This window comes from Ammospiza caudacuta, chromosome 17 (genome assembly GCF_027887145.1).
Source record: "Ammospiza caudacuta isolate bAmmCau1 chromosome 17, bAmmCau1.pri, whole genome shotgun sequence".
In the NCBI taxonomy this organism is placed as follows: domain Eukaryota; kingdom Metazoa; phylum Chordata; class Aves; order Passeriformes; family Passerellidae; genus Ammospiza; species Ammospiza caudacuta.
Genome location: NC_080609.1, coordinates 3,854,460 through 3,870,484, shown reverse-complemented (window position 1 = coordinate 3,870,484; position 16,025 = coordinate 3,854,460). Strand labels below are relative to the sequence as shown.

The window sequence follows — 16,025 nt, the reverse complement described above, 5'->3', positions numbered from 1 at the left end:
TGTGTGTGAGGGAGAGCCCCACAGCCAGGCAGGCTCTGCCAGGATGTGGCCCTGTGAGCTGGCAGCAGAGCATCCTGCACCCTGGAAATCCTGGAGCCCCCAGCCCCTTCCCAGAGTCCTGGCTTTGCCACCATCAGCTGAGAGGGAAGCAGAGCTCACCACCCCATGGGAGCAGGTCTCTTGATGGCAGGAGCCCTGGGAACCTCCCTGGCCCTCTGGCAGGGGGCTGAGGGGCTGCTGGGGATACTGAAGGAACCTCCCTTCCAGAGCTGCAGATGCAGGAAAGGCTCATTTTTAATGGAAGCAAAAAGCAAAAATCTTCCACAGGAGCTCAAGGACTCCTTGCAGGGACAGTGAGCAGCTTGGCTGGCACCAGTGGTGCATGGGCTCCCACGAGGGATGCAGGTGTGTGCTGAGGTGTCCTGGTAGCCACTGGTGTGGTGTCAGGCTCAGAGTGCTTTCAGGGTCACCTCCACTGGGAAATGGTCGCTGACAGCCAAAGCCTGCATGTGAGGGAGAGCAGAGTCACCCTGACAACAGTCAACTCATAAACTCTGAGCTCATGTGGACCCACTGCCACTTTCATGGCTGGCTGGGACCCCAATGCTCCACTCCAACCCCCAAAATTTAGACTGTACCCCAAAATGATCTGGAGGGTTGATTCAGTACAACAGCTGGGGTCAGACCACCCTTAGGGGCACCTTTGGGAACAGGGAGCCCTCCCACACTCCCAGGACCTATGGTGGGGCACATCCCAATGCTGGTGGGCTCACGCCTCACCCACCCCTCACTCACATCCTCGAGCTGGAGCTGGAATTTCCTCTGGAAGTTGTTGACGGTGGCAGAGCCAGGTTCAATGTCTTGGCGCAGGGCGGTGCCGCAGGCCACGATGCTGCCAAGGCATCAGGGGGTGTCAGTGCCCCTCAGTGCTCCCTGTGCCAGCCCCCCGTGCCCCCTGCCCCGGCACCCACCGGTCGTAGGCGCAGTCGGTGTCGGCCACGGTGGTGTCGGCGCTGTCGGAGATCAGCCACTCGCAGGCGCTCAGGGAGCGCAGGCGGATGGACGGCCACTGGGAGCTCGTCACATAGGAGCAGTCAGCGTTGAAATCACCCAGGAAGATCATGTCCTGCAGGGCACAGCACTGAGTCCCTGTCCCTTTAGGGAGCAAGGGCTCCCTAAAATCTTGAGGGAGATTTCTTAATCTAAAAACCGCCCTGAGGTGACCCAGTGTGCATGGAGAAGCCCCCAGGAATGGCAGGAGGGCCATCCAGCAGCTCCCTGCTTGGAGACAACTGGGATGGCACCTGCTCTGATGGTACAAGAGGCCTCCTGTGGTGTCACAGATATCTTTTAGGAAAAACCCTTTCCTTAGGACTTTTTCTCCTAAGAAGCTGGGCCTCAAGAGCAAAATGTAAACAATGGTTATCTGCTGCTGTGGAATGCAACAGGTGGATCAGTGATTAGCTCATATTGGTTGTTTCTAATTAATAGCCAATCACAGTCAGCTGGCTTGGGCAGAGAGTCCAAGCCACAAGTCTTTGTTATCATTCTTTCTGTTCTTAGCTAGCCTTCTGATAAAATCCTTTCTTCTATTCTTTTAGTATAGTTTTGATATCATAATATCATAAATCAAAGCCTCTGAAACATGGAGTCAGATCCTCGTCTCTTCCCTCATCCAAGAACCCCTGTGAACATGGTCACACTGTGGGACATGTTCACCCCACCTGCCCACCTGGCTGCCCCGGGGAGGCTCCCCAAGCTCCCCAAGCTTACATTTGTCCCCCACTTGTTGATGACATCGGTGTAGACATCGTAGAGTGCGTCGATCTCCTGTGTTGCGTGGCTGGGCTCCGAATGCAGAGGTACCAACACGAACTCCTGCACCCCTGCAGGACAGCTGGCCATCAGCCCCTGGCTTGGTGCAGTCCTGAGCAGGGAATGGGAACCCCAGGAAACTACCCCAGGCCAAGCCCCAGCTAATGGCCAGGAAAAGCAGCTGAAGGGAAAGGGTGTGATGAGTTTGGTGCTCTGCCTGTCCCTAAGACTGGAAATTCCAGTGGGGAGCTGCATGCCTTGGTGCATTGTTTGGGGTTTGCTGCTTGTTTCCCATTAGCATTTGCAAGCCAAAATGGTTTTGGGCAGGAGATGGGATAGTGTGTGTGCCCTGAGGAGGTTCTCAGGAGGTGGAGGTGATGGCACATGAGGCAGGCAGTGGAACAAAGTGGGAAATGGGACATGATGGGAGATATAAGGGATAGGGGATGACAGGTGATAGGAGATGGTTCATGATGGGAGATGGCACTCAGCCAGAGGAAGCAGATGATGGGATATGGCACAAGATGGGAGGTAGCACATAATGGGATATAGGACATGGTGGGAAGCAGCTAGAAATATGAGATGGCACACAGCTGGAGAGAGTTCATGGTGGGAGATGACAGGTGATTGGTAGATGGCACATGGTGGGAAACAGCAGAGGTTGCTGGCCACGCTGGGCAGGGAGATAGGACCCCTGGGCATCCATGGGTGGGACCCTGGTGGAGGATTGCAACCCCCCTGTGCTTGGGAGGCACAGCTCTGGGCTCAGCCCTGCATGGAGGGCACCCTGTGCCAGGTCTGGGCATCCCCAAGGTGGGCTCTGCTCACGTGTGGTTGGTGAGGAGAACTTCACAATGAAGGGCTCCCTGCTGAAGGTGTCAGTCCCACAGGATTCACAGCCATCATCGTAGTAGTAGCTTCCCAGCACGGAGACCATGTCTGACCTGAGGGAGGAGAGCAGGGCAGCCCTCAGCACTGCTCCTGCACAGCCCGGGTCCCCAAAGTACCCATCCCCTTTGGGGGCTGCTGGGGAGGGCAGCAGGTGACACCTGGCAGCATCCCTTACCTGTAGATGAAGAGGTACTGCTCCTTGTAGGTGCTCCGACCCAGGGGCACGCTGATCAAAAAGTCGTAGGGGTGTTTCCCAGCACTGGGAGCAAGTTATGGAGAGGGTGAGAGGAGGCTCCTGGTGCTCCCCAGCATCCACCAGGCTCTCTCCAGCGGAGCCAGAGGTGCCCTGGCAGGGCTGGAATCCACCCCAGAGTCCCCTCTGCAGTCACTCCCATACCAAGCCATTGGCTCACCTGTTGAGCTGCTCCATGAGGTCATTGACAGCGCTCAGGTCGGCATCCCGCACCTCCTGCACCAGCACGACGTCGTACTCCGACAGGATCTGGGGGAAAATGCTCAGAGCTGCTCTCCCCTGGCCAGGAGCTGCTCTGGGGTTGCCTCTCTGGGCTGCAGAGGCTCCCCGGCTGGCAGTGGGAGGGCAGCAGGGACCTCAGGGCCAGGGAGGGGACTCCGGTGCTGGTGTGCCCTGTGTGTCCACCACCACCTACCCAGCAGCTGCTCCAGGGGAGGAACCTGGGCAGCAGCAAATTCACCCAGCCTTGACTGGGAACCTGCAAGGGTGGAGATGGCCTGAGGTGGGAGATGGTGATGGGGGAAGAGCAGATGTGTGGATGGATGGATGGATGGATGGATGGATGGATGGATGGATGGATGGATGGATGGATGGAGGGATGGATGGATGGGGTGGGTGGGTGGGTGGATGGATGGATGGATGGATGGATGGATGGATGGATGGATGGATGGATGGATGGATGGATGAATGGTTGTGTGGATGGATGGGTGGGGTGGGTGGGTGGGTGGATGGATGGATGGATGGATGGATGGATGGATGGATGGATGGATGGATGGATGGATGGGTGGGGTGGGTGGATGGATGGATGGATGATGGATGGATGGATGGATGGATGGATGGATGGATGGATGGATGGATGGATGAAGCAGGTGACCCACTGCCCAAGCTGGCTGCACCCCAGAGAGCAGAGCATGTCCAGGCCTGCTGCTCCCTGCACTCACAGAGACAATGATGTTTGCGATGGTCTGGTTGGCCATCTTGGCGTCCCCAAAGGTTCTGATGTTGAAGGCACCAATCTTCAGCGAGGTGGCCACGTGCAGCAGGAGAGCTGCGACCAGTATCGACAGCACCGGCCTCGAGGCTGCCATCCTGTGCAGAGGAGCAGAGGGGCTCAGCCCTCCTGGTGAGACGGGGATTTGGGACAATAGGGATAACCAGGGTATTCCCACTGGCCGTAGTGGTTCCACTGGGAGGTGTTTTCTGGGGAACCACCAGGATGTAGGGATTGTACCTCTGTTGCATGGGGCCTCATCCTACTTGTCCCTCCTGGAAGGAGGCCAGGTCACTCACAAGGCTGGAGTGGAAAATTCCCTGGCCAGTGAGCAAGTGCCCTTTAATGGTGACACAGAACAGTGACTTCCTCATTCCCCATGAGGAAGAGCTCAGCCTCTTCTGGCCTGGGATTGGTAGCAGTGGCCAGGGAGCCCAAAATCCCTTGGCTTGTGCCTCTCCCACCTTTCCCTGGATCAGTGGCAGTGACCCCAAAGACCCTACAGCAGCTGTGCTGGGACAGGGCAAGGCACAGATCCTCCCTGGCACCCTCCCCACCTTCCTCACTGCCTGGAGCATCCTCACCTGGGTAACCTCCCCCTCCCCTGCCCCATCCTCACCCAGCAGTGCCCCTGCCCCATCCTCACCCAGCTGGCTCCCTCAGGACCCTCTGCAAAGGCAGTGCTGCAGCTCCAACCCACGGGGAAGGCATTTGGGAAGGATTTCCCCTGGCACTCGACTGCCTTGGGCTAATGTTTCACCAGATCTGAGCCCTGAGCCCTGCCCAAGGCTGGGCTCCTGAGTGCCTGAACTCGCCCAGAGCCTGACAAACAGCCTGAGAGGATGGGCAAATGCTCCAGCTTTTGGCACATCAGATCTCAGCCTGAGGAAGGATCTGCTGGCCTCAGGCTCACTTTTCCTTCTGGGGCAGCTGCTCTAGTTAAATCCTCACTGTTCCCACTTGCACTCCTGCTCCAAACTCTTCCCTCTAACACTACAGTCCCTTCAGTTGATAACGCAGCCACTGGGCAATGCCATGATTTGGTCATGCCAAAATTGCCCAAAGCCCCATAAATCCTCCCCATTTCTGGAGAGCACAGCAGCCTTTGAACCTCCCAGGCAGAGGCACCTACAAGAGGCATATTCACCCCCGAGTTGCACCCAGCAGAGCTTTGTGGTAGAATTGAGCTGGAGGAGGTGACACTGTCAAGGGAAGCCCCTGGGGGTGTGGGAAGAGAGGAGAGCAGGACCTACCTTTGATGTCGTCCAGGGACTCTGGAGGGGGGAGGATCTGCACCTGCATTTATGGAGAGGGACACTCTCTCCTTGCCAGGTGGGTGCCCAGCCAAGGATCATGTGAGGCCGCAGGCTCCATATGGCATTTTTCACGGAAGCAAAGGGCTGCTCAGTGAAAAAAGAGCTCTTTCAACCTCTGCCAATGCCTCCCACCACAGGTAAGGCCAAGAGGGATTAAAATGACAACAAGAGCTCTGCAAGGTGGAATGAATGTCAGAGATCTCTTGTGGGGATCAGCAGCTTCCCAACGCATGTCATGGGCAACTCTCAGTCATCACCAGATACAAATTCTCTTAAAAAGTGTTTATTTCACCAACACAAATCATTCCCACAAGGCACCCCACATTTCCAACAGGCTGTGAGTGTGCTGGGGCCAGCAGGAGCCATCTCAGCGTGGTATTTGGGTGTGAAGCCAAAATTCCCAAAAGAATAACAAATCCCTGCCATGGTGCCCATCCCCAGACCCTCCCCAGGTGGTCACCTGCAGGTGACCAGGTGGTGCTGGGGGGTGGCAGCGCTCTCCACCCCAGCCACTCACACAGCGCTGTCCCAGTGGCCTTGGCTGATGTCCCTGCCTCCGAAGGCAGCTGCTGTGGTTCCCAGAAGGTGTGCACTGATCCTCAGAGGGCTGGGGGCCCTGCCAGCCTCTCCCCTGGAGCCAGGCACCCTCCAGAGAAGGGCTGCTCCCCACCATGGGATCAGGGCTGGACCTAGAACCCCCAGCAGGCTCCCCAGGTTTCCCCAGGCAAACCCTCCATGGTCAATCCCTCTTCAGGTCAGGAACCCCCCAGGGGCCAGACCCAGGAGCAAGACCCTCCTGAGACAAGGTCCCTCCAGGTCCTGTCCCACCCAGGCTAAGACCCCCTCAAAGCAGAGTCCCAGGGTTTAACACCACTTCTGGGCCCAGACCCCACAAAGATCAGACCCCTTTCATGCCAACACCCCCAGGGCTGGACCACCCTCAGGGCCAATCCTCCCCCCGGGGCTAAACCCCACTCCTGCACATCCCCCAAGGGCAGCAGGAACTAAAGGGCACTTCCCAAAGCCCACAGCCAAGAGCCAAGTTTCTCCCAAGGCAGGGGCCCCTGAGCCAGCCCAAGCAGCAGCCCCCAGGGCCCATATCCCCTCACGCCCAGAGCTCCAGCCCTCCATGCTGAGACCCCTTGGCTCAACCCCAGCACCAGAGGGCCAAGAGAGTGTCCCTCCAGGGGCAATACCCCCTTCAGGGCCAGGCTCCTCCCAGGGTTGGCACCGCCTGTCTGAGTCCCCCAGGACAAGCTTCCCCCATGCCCAGGTGCTCCCCGCCCATCCCGAGCCCGGCTCCCTCACGGCCGAGCCCCCGTTACCCCCGCGGGCGGGCCCGCCAGGCGGCGCTGCCGGCGGAGGCGGCGACAGCGCGTGACCGTTTTTGTCCTGGCCGGGCCGCCGTAGCGCCCGCCCGTCCGCGCCGCCGAGGGGAGGCCGCGCCGAGCGGGGCCGGGAGCGGAGCGGGACCGGGACCGGGGCCATGAGCGACATCCGGCACTCGCTGCTGCGGCGGGACGCGCTGAGCGCCGCCAAGGAGGTGCTCTACCACCTGGACATCTACTTCAGCAGCCAGCTGCAGAACTCGCCGCTGCCGCTGGTGGACAAGGGCCCCACGGATCTGCTCGAGGAGTTCCTCTTCCAGGTCCCCAAGGAGCGCGGAGCGCCGCCCAAGGTGCGGCACCGACACCCCGGGCGGAGCGGGACCGGCCCGGGGGGCGCGGGGGACACACGAGGGCAGGCCCAGGAGCTCAGGACAGGATCCCTGCTGGAGCCTGAGGCCTCAGGACGGGACAGGATCCCTCCGGCGCGGGCTGGGGGCTGAGATGGGCAGAACTGGGTCTATGAGGCTCTGCTGCTGGAGACTGAGGGCTCAGATGGACAGCAACGGGTCCCTGAGGCTCTGCTGCTGGAGACTGAGGGCTCAGATGGACAGCAACGGGTCCCTGAGGCTCTGCTGCTGGAGATTGAGGGCTGAGATGGGCAGGACTGGGTCCCTGAGGCTCTGTTACTGGATATTGAGAGCTGGGATGGACAGGACTGGGTCTATGGGGCTCTGTTACTGTAGATTGAGGGCTGAGATGGACAGCAATGGGTCCCCGAGGCTCTGCTGCTGAGGGTTCAGATGGGCAGCACTGGGTCTCTGGCTCTCTCCTGCTGGAAGCTAAAGCCCCAAAATGACAGCTCAGGGTCCCTGGGGTGCTGGTGACTGAGGATTTTGGCAGGAAGGGGGCTGCTGGCCAGTCCCTGATGGGTGCCCAGGATTCCAGGTGTGGTGGGGACCTTGCCCACATCCCCGAGTGCTGCAGCTGGGCCCTGCCAGGGTGTTTGGGGGGTTTGGGATGGAGCTGGAGCTCAGAGATGAGCACTGAGAAGTCACAGGTGCTGGTGGCTGTTGGAGTATGTGGCCCTGCAGCTCTCAGTGCTCTCAGGGAGGAAATGTTTCCTCCCCCAGCAATGTCAGTCTCATCTCTCACTTGGTGGGCAGCACTTGCAGGTGCAGCAAGCACCAGCTTTGGTGTTCAAATGAAACCTGGAGCTCTTCAGTGTCACCACATAAATGCACTGGTGGTTCAGAAAGCTTGAATGTGTGTGCTGTGCATAAATATTGAGTCCCTTAGCCCAAAGGGATGCTCTCAGGCTTTGCTGTTCCTGTCTTTTCACTTGTTTTATGGTCCTTCAAGAGGCTCAGTGTATTTTACAGCTTTGCTTTTGTTTTCTTTCAGAGACTGACCCCACTTCAGGAACTTCAGCTCCTTGAGATCATGTGCAATTATTTCCAGGAGCAGACCAAGGATTCAGTCCGGCAGGTCATCTTCTCATCTCTCTTCAGCCCCCAGGGGAACAAAGCAGATGACAGCAGGATGGCCCTGCTGGGGAAGCTGGTCTCCATGGCAGTGGCTGTCTGCAGGGTGCCTGTGCTGGAGTGTGCTGCCTTCTGGCTGCAGGTACAGCTCCTGTGCAGGCAGGGGTGCCTGGGGGAAGGGCTCAGGGTGTGCTCCAGGGTGGGCACAGTGAGCTGGGGCACAGCTGGTCACAGTCAGCTCCTCCTCCCTGGCAGTTTCAGCTGTCCCATGTCTGTGCTTGTGCCCATTCCTGTGCTCTGCCATCAGGGAGAGCTTTGCTAATCCATTAATGTGCTGCAATGGAAGAAAGAAATTGTTTGGGTGTTTTTTTACTGTCAGTAAACCCTCCAAACCCTGCATATTGAAAGGGCTCAGTGGAGGTTTTGACCAAAGCAGGGAGCAAACCTTGGTCACATTGCCTGAAGAAGCTGACTCTGGAGCTTGGGAAATAAACCCTTCCTGATGTGCAGGTTTGGGTGTGGAAGAGACAAACCCGTTGAAATTTGGGCACAAAATACCTGTGTCTGTCTTCTGTGAATGCAGTAGGTTGGAGATCTCCTCTGTCTTTTCCTTTCCCACTGAGATTCCCCACTGAGGGCTTTGGGAAGTGCACCTGTGTTCCTGCTGCCCCTGTGGGATGTGCAGAGCTCACAGCTGACACAGGGGCAGGAGCAGGAAGGTTGTGCTGGGAGGGAAGGGGGGAGGAGGCAGATCTCCTGTTTGCTGGGGTCCCTTTTCTCCCACATGGTGAGTTTTTGGGAGGGCAGGATGGGACGTAGCAGGACAAGGTGCATTTTTATTTCAGATGGCAGCTGTTAAGTGACGTGAGGATTTCACACACAGAATATTTTCCACATTAAAAATATCAGGCATGGCAGCTGAACCAGTTGCTCTGGGACTGAACCAGTTGAACTACAGAATGGTTTGTGATGGAAAGGACCTTCAAGCTCATCCCAAATTGAAGAAAAACCTTCCACTGTCCCAGGTTGCTCCAAGCCCTGTCCAGTGTGGCCTTGAACACTTCTAGACCAGGTTGGAGAGGCCACAGCTTCTCTGGGCAACTTGTGCTAGGGCCTCAGTGCCCTCACAGGAAAAAAATGTTGCTGAAGTATTAAAAAAAAGCTCTCTAAGTCAAAATATTGATCTAAAAGGTTTCAGTTTTAAGCCACAGCTGCTGTAAACTTGTGACAGTGTTCACAGGTGTCTTAGGATGAGGGAAGAGGTGAGGATCTGACTCCATGTTTCAGAAGGCTGATTTATTATTTTATGATATATATTACATTAAAACTATACTAAAAGAATAGAAGAAAGGATTTCATCAGAAGGCTGGCATAGAATAGAATAGAATAGAATAGAATAGAATAGAATAGAATAGAATAGAATAGAATAGAAATGATAACAAAGGCTCTGTCTTGGATAGAGAGTCCAAGCCAGCTGACTGTGATTGGTGTTAATTAGAAACAACCACATGAGACCAATCCCAGATGCACCTGTTGCATTCCACTGCAGCAGATAACCATTGTTTACATTTTGTTCCTGAGGCCTCCCAGCTTCTCAGGAGGAAAAATCCTAAGGAAAGGATTTTTCATAAAAGATGTCTGTGACATAAACTCAAGCTATCACAATCTATTTTGATACTGCAGTACAGTGATTTTATTGCTGTGAGAGTGGGTGTTTGATGAGCTGAGAGAGAGCACGCACAGCAAGGCAGTGCCAATGGGGCAGGTGGGGACCCAGTGACAGGTGTGATGTGTGTCCCCTGTGTGCTGTCCCTGCAGAGGACCCCAGCTGTGTTCTGTGTGAGGCTGGCCCGAGCTCTGGTGGATGATTATTGCAACCTGGTGCCAGGCTCCATCCAGACCCTGAAGCAGATCTTCACTGCCAGCCCTCGCTTCTGCTGCCAGTTCATCACCTCAGTCACAGCTCTCTACGACCTCTCCTCAGGTAAAAGTGCCTCTTTCCAAGTGAGAACTGCAGTGTCATGCACCATGAGTGAACTGTTGCAAGAGATGTAACTCCTGGAATTCTAAAGAGGTGTTACCATGTAATTATTGCCAGAGGAAGCTCAGAGGTGTGGCTGTTGCCTCATCTGGCACTGGGATGGGAATAAAAATAACCCCTCTGTGGCTGACTTAGAATTCCAGCCCTGTTTGGGTTGGAATGGACATTAAAGCTCAGCTTGTTCCACCCCTGCCATGGCAGGGACACCTTCCACTGTCCCAGGTTGCTCCAAGCCCTGTCCAGCCTGGCCTTGGGCACTGCCAGGGATTTGGATTCCACAGCTTCTCTGGGAAACCAGGGAGAGTCTGTGTTGGAGAAGCAGCCGGGAACACCTGACACAAAGGGCGTTGTCCCCCACAGAGGGCAAAGGACATGGGGCCTTGCTGACTGAGCAGCTCTGGGAGTGAAAGTTGATCTGTCTGGGCTCAGTCAGTTGCCTGTCAGTCTGATCCCTTCCAAAACGGGGTTAAACAAGTTCTGAATGATGGCAGGCTGGAGCAGGATTTCTGTGGAGCAGTGGTGAGAAACACAATCAACATAACTCCAGTGCACTCTTTAACTGTGTGTGTGACCTGCCAGTGGCACAGCCTGCCTCAGCTTCTTGCTCAGACACTTGTAGGTGTCTAAAATGAGATTAATTTAGCTCTACTCAGCCACAGAAGGCTCATGGTAGATCAGAGAACAGCCATACACTGAGTACCAACACCACCTACACTCCAGAAAAGCAAATGCTGTTATTGATAAAGGAAATGCTTTGCACACTCCTCTCCAAATAAACAGCTTGGCATTACTGAGGGTGAAAGAGAGGTTCAGGCTTAGCCTTTATGTTGTTTTTATAAAGTATTTGGTAGAGCTCAGAGCTCAGATTTTATATCCCATCATCATGTCAGAAAGGAAATAGCTTGAGTCATAGGAAGTAATTTTTAAATTCCTTATTTTATTTGAGTTGTTTTTTGGTGACACAGAAAAAGGGAGCTTGCTCTTCCAATGCAGTATTCCCCCTGTGACAGGATGATGTGTGAGGGTTTCTCTTGTCTGTAGTCAAGTTCATGACCATCTTCTCACCTGAAGCTTTACATAATCCTATAATCCTTTCTATGTCATGTAATTGTGTTGTTGCTTTGTGTTTTTCCACAAGACACATTTGTTTAGGTATGTAAGGATTAAAATAAATGAGTTAAGTTATTGGCACTTCCTTCTCTTCACCCAACAAGCTTTTCCTATTTCCCTTGCCCATTGTGCTTCCTGTGGCCAGGGATAAATGGAGAATTAAATTAGGGAAAAAATGAGCAGGTGATGGGTGGCAGAGAAGAAAATGACAAGAGAATCTTGGCTGGGAAAGGGGATAAATATCAGTGTTTGGTGGTATCTTTGGAATAGGTGGGGAAGATGAAGGTGACAGGAACATAGTTGTCTCTTGGGATAAACAGTAGAGCTGGGGAGGTTCAGAAATTGTAACTGGGACAGTGTAGGATGAGTGTATGTGAGAGACTAATTAGAACCTGAATTAATAAATAAAATAACAAAGGCTCAGCTTACCCACCGCTAACCCTCCTATCTGCAGATGAGCTGATCCCTCCCTCAGACCTGCTGGAGCTGATTGTCTCCTGGATCTTTGAGGACCCTCGTTTGATCCTGATCACCTTCCTGAACACTCCCATCGCAGCCAACCTGCCCATGGGCTTCCTGGAGCTCACCCCGCTCACCGGCCTCATCCGCTGGTGCGTCAAGGCCCCCCTGGCCTACACCAGGAAGAAAAAAGCCTCTCTCTCCAATGGACACCCTCCCAGCAAAATTGCCAAGGACTCAGCTTCAGGAGAAGACAGGGATTGCCACCAGCTCTATTCCAAGCTGCATCTGTGTGTCCTGCAGGTCCTTATGATGCTCCAGGGGCATTTAACGGAGAAAAACCTTTATGGGCGCCTGGGGCTGGTGCCTTTTGACCACGTGGTTCCTCTGGTGGAGGACATTAACAGACTGTCTGATGAACTCAATCCTCTCAATGCATCCAAAGAGATTGAACTTGCTCTGGACAGGCTGGCTCAGGCTTTGCAAGTGGCCATGGCATCAGGAGCTCTCCTGTGCACCAGAGGTGAGTTGCCTGTGGGGCTGGCAGAGACCTGGTAAGGGATTCTTCTCCTCCATAAGTTGTAAGAGGCAGTTTTGGGGTGAGGGAATAAAGATCAAGGTGTTCACAGTATAATCAGTAGTTTGCCCTGTTAGAAAGTGATAGTGCACAAAATAGTTCAGGAAAAATAGCTGGAGGGAGAGTAAGAAAGGGGAGTTCACTGCTTTGGGTGGGTCAGAGTGGGGACTGATCCACAGCCCTGCACTGTGCAGTGTCAGACACTGTATCTGGGTGTCTGACACTTTGTCCCCCTCAGAATTGCCTGTAGCCATTTAAAAAGCACTGTTTGATTTTCTTCAGTATAAGTTCTCTGGGTCTGCCAGCTGGAGGAGAGGCCATGAGCACATAAACCCCTGGGTGGGTGTGCTAGACAAAGAATGTGAAAAGCAAATAATTTATCTTCAGCTGAAACTTTTGTGACTTCAGCTCACCTATAATGAGACCCCATTACAGGGTGTCCAAATTCAGCTAAACTCAGTAAAAAAGGGCTGCTAGCCTGGCTTTTGTCTGGCTTTCCTGTCTCCAAAGCCACTTCTTTCCAAAAGACATGCAGAGAGATAAAAAGGAAGTGGCTCAACACAGGGCAGGGTCAGCCACACAGACTCTTCTCTTGTGATATTCTCTTTAAAACCAGACAATTTTAGGTTATACCAGAGGGCTTGAAGCTCTCTAACAGCTGGGACATTAAGTGCAGACCACAACTGCCTCTGCCAAACAGGGATCTGATGCTTTTGTCCTGACTGAACCAGTGCTGCTGGTCCAATTTCACTGTTCTTCCTCCTCATCTTTTAGAAAGTAACTCTGAGTGTTATAAGAACAAACAGCAATCAAAGGGTTTTGATCTGAGGGCTGATTTCAGCTGTTTGTTCTTAGCTGGAACATTCTGAGCACTTGCTCTTTCTGTGGAAGGTAATTCAGTGTAAGGGGCTGCTGAAATATCAGGTATTTCAGTGTTTGGGGTTCAGATATTTCAATTTTTTGGGGCTGTGTGTGTCTACAAAGGCAGGATTTTGTTCTTAAGCTATTCCTGAAAACACTTTATCAATGGGATATGTTGTTAAATTCCTTAGTTCTAGCTATTCTGCTTTAGCAGAAGTTTGGAGGTGATAAAAGTGCAATTTCTAGTTGATAGATCCCAGCAAGAAAACCCCAACCCATTCTTTAAGGTAACAGTGGTTAAAAAACCCAAAACCAGTACAAAACAGGTACTGGGCAGAGTCACACCTTGTGCTTCCTATGTCTCAGTTACTTCTTGTTGATGTATTGGTATTGCAAAATCCATCCCAAGGCTTATCTCTCTTAAATATCAAACATTATAACTGTGAAGGGGCTGGTGGGGAGAGTTGGTGAAATGGAGAAATATTTTCTCTCCTATGAAGGTTTTGGGCCTGAGAGAGGGATTCTGGATTTCTTGCTGACTGATGATGATAGGTTACTGACAGATTCAGTAATCAGTAATTAATCAGTAAAATTAATGATTATTCAGTTATCTGACCTTCCTAGAAAGGACAGCAGAGAGGAAAACCACTCTAATTTCTCCTTTATCCTTATTGTCAATCTTGTGTCCTCTTTCAGATGACTTGAGGACTGTGTGCTCCAGGCTACCACATAACAAGTAAGAGACTTTTTACAGCTCTGTTGGCTTTGATGCATGTTCCAAGACACTCAAAGGCTGCTGAGACAAAATCTCCTCTAAAAATTTGTCCCTGTGGAATTTGGCCTTTATTCATGTGCACTTTAGCACAGGGATAAAGATGACACAGTGCTGGTTGCTTCCTCCCTGGATTCCTGACAGAAAGGGGCTTCAGTGTGTGTTAGAACAAAGGCACAGGAAAGGGAAATGAAATTCCAGCAAGGAACCTGCCCCTAATTGTCCCATCTCTAATTCCCCACCTGACTCTGAGCTCTTGCAACTGCTTCTAGCTTTGCAGTTGCACCTTGCCTTTTTGCTAAAAGAGTAGGGCTTAAAAAAAAGGGTGGGGAAAGGGAGAAAAAGTCTCCTGGCAGCTGTAAAGATCAGAATTGTGTCACTGTTCTCCTGGTGCTCAGCAGCTGTGAAAAACAGCAATCACTTGTTTTTAAAATTTTAAAAGTTTAATAGTAATAAAATGATTATAAAAATAGTAATGCATTTAGAGTAATAATAATTTGGACAATTTGAATTAGGACAATATGAGATAATAAAGACAAAGAGTTATGGACATCCAGGGCAGCACGAGCCCGAAAAGGACACACATTAACAAAGGATTAACCCTTAAAAGCAACACCTGTTAGCCTGTTGCATATTCATACACTTCATACATGATGCATAAATTCCATTCAAACACAGGATTATGTTCTGTGTCAACTTCTTCCTCTGAATCCTAACAGCACCTTCGAGGCAGGAAGAAGTTCGTTATTTCTGAGAATGGGGCAATAAATTCCTTTTCTCTGAAAGACTCAGATGTCCTGGGGCTGCTATCTGGTGCGAGTGCCTCATTCCTATTTAAAAAAAACCCCACTAACATAGTTCTTATTAATTACAAGACTACATTTATTATTAAAATGTCAATACAGCACCACTAATCAATACATTAAAATACACATGGTAAATATCTGCATGGAGCCATATAATATGCAGTTTTCACAGCAGCACTGAGTTGGATGCGAATTATCCTTAGAACCACACCAAAAGCTGCTCTAATCACGTCTCTCCTGTGTGAATTTCTCCCCACAGCCTTCTCCAGCTGGTGATTTCGGGCCCGGTGCAGCAGCCGACACACGGGGCTCTGCCCCCCGGCTTCTACCCGCACATCCACACCCCTCCCCTGGGCTACCCCGCGCTGCCCGCGCACCCCGTGCAGACCTTCATCCCGGGCGTCGCCTTCCCCTACCGGCCCATCCGCTAGCCCTGGGCCCGGCAAGCCCCGGAGACAAAACCCAAGCGCCGGGGAAGCGCCTTTTCCCCTGGGGAGCAGCAGAGCCGAGCTCCGCCCGCGGCCCCGGGCAGCGCTGGGGCGGGTGCGCATCCCGGGACGAAAGGAAGGCATGGACAACATCAATTCCTCTGCAATTCCTCCATCCAAACCTCTGCGGGCTGGGGAAGCTTTTCTGATGTTCCCAAACCTCTGCGGGGTATGGAACTTTTTGTGATGTTCCCAAACCTCTGCGGGGTATGGAACTTTTTCTGATGTTTTTGCAGCAGCCCGGTGCTGTTTACATCAGGGTGAGCCCGGCTGCTCTGGCTCTGGGAAGGCCTTCTGTGATTTTTTTTTTTTTTTCCTCCACTCCAGCCTGCTTGTTTCTTTGTAAATGTTTGTATCTATAGCTACAGAGGATGTGTACACTGTATATTTTTGGAAGGTAAACGTTTGTTTCCGAAGCACAAGGTAGAGTAAAGCAGCACTTCCTATTAAAGGAAACAATTTAAGAAGCATCAAAAAAAATCTGCTGCTTTCTTTTTTTTTAAGAATTAGAATTGTTTAAAATTGGATTCAACAACAAGGAAAAACCCTTCAGAACTTCTGATTTCAGGATTAGAACCATGAATGGCACCAAGTCCTTACACTGTGAAAGTTCTGCCTCCTATTCCTTTGAAGGGCTGAGGGAAACTTTGGGCCAGGTGACCCAGGGGCCACCTCCTGTTTCCCAAGCACCTGAGGGGATTTTGGGGGGTTTGGGCAGGATTTTGGGGGTCTCAGGTGGATTTTGGGGGTCCCTGAGGGGATTACAGGGGTTCTGAGTGGAGTTTTTGGGGTCCCAGTGGGGATTTTGGGGGTTCTGGCGTTGATTTCAGGGGTCC

General features: G+C 52.6%; 2 protein-coding genes across 2 annotated transcripts; one reads left to right on the top strand and one right to left on the bottom strand.

The window, feature by feature from the left end:
- Nucleotides 1–276: 276 nt before the first annotated feature.
- LOC131565324 (deoxyribonuclease-1-like) lies at nt 277–4,047 on the bottom strand. The gene is made up of 8 exons (XM_058816153.1): nt 3,901–4,047; nt 3,120–3,208; nt 2,882–2,965; nt 2,644–2,759; nt 1,774–1,886; nt 972–1,126; nt 796–892; nt 277–503 (listed from the first exon to the last, which is right to left on the bottom strand). Exons 1-8 carry the CDS (start codon nt 4,045–4,047, stop codon nt 450–452), a joined length of 855 nt encoding a protein of 284 aa, XP_058672136.1. The 3' UTR covers nt 277–449.
- Nucleotides 4,048–6,746: 2,699 nt separating this feature from the next.
- Nucleotides 6,747–15,571, top strand: INTS15 (integrator complex subunit 15). The gene is made up of 6 exons (XM_058816233.1): nt 6,747–6,944; nt 7,996–8,217; nt 9,894–10,059; nt 11,681–12,208; nt 13,820–13,859; nt 14,961–15,571. Exons 1-6 carry the CDS (start codon nt 6,753–6,755, stop codon nt 15,130–15,132), a joined length of 1,320 nt encoding a protein of 439 aa, XP_058672216.1. The 5' UTR covers nt 6,747–6,752; the 3' UTR covers nt 15,133–15,571.
- Nucleotides 15,572–16,025: the final 454 nt, after the last annotated feature.

Coding starts and splice junctions, on each gene's coding strand:
- LOC131565324 (XM_058816153.1), bottom strand. CDS start 4,047: ATGGCAGCCTCGAGGCCGGTGCTGTCGATACTGGTCGCAGCTCTCCTG. Junction 3,209..3,900: donor TCGCAAACATCATTGTCTCT/GTGAGTGCAGGG, acceptor ATTTTCCCCCAG/ATCCTGTCGGAGTACGACGT. Junction 1,887..2,643: donor GTTCTCCTCACCAACCACAC/GTGAGCAGAGCC, acceptor GCTGTCCTGCAG/GGGTGCAGGAGTTCGTGTTG.
- INTS15 (XM_058816233.1), top strand. CDS start 6,753: ATGAGCGACATCCGGCACTCGCTGCTGCGGCGGGACGCGCTGAGCGCC. Junction 6,945..7,995: donor AGCGCGGAGCGCCGCCCAAG/GTGCGGCACCGA, acceptor GTTTTCTTTCAG/AGACTGACCCCACTTCAGGA. Junction 12,209..13,819: donor AGCTCTCCTGTGCACCAGAG/GTGAGTTGCCTG, acceptor GTCCTCTTTCAG/ATGACTTGAGGACTGTGTGC.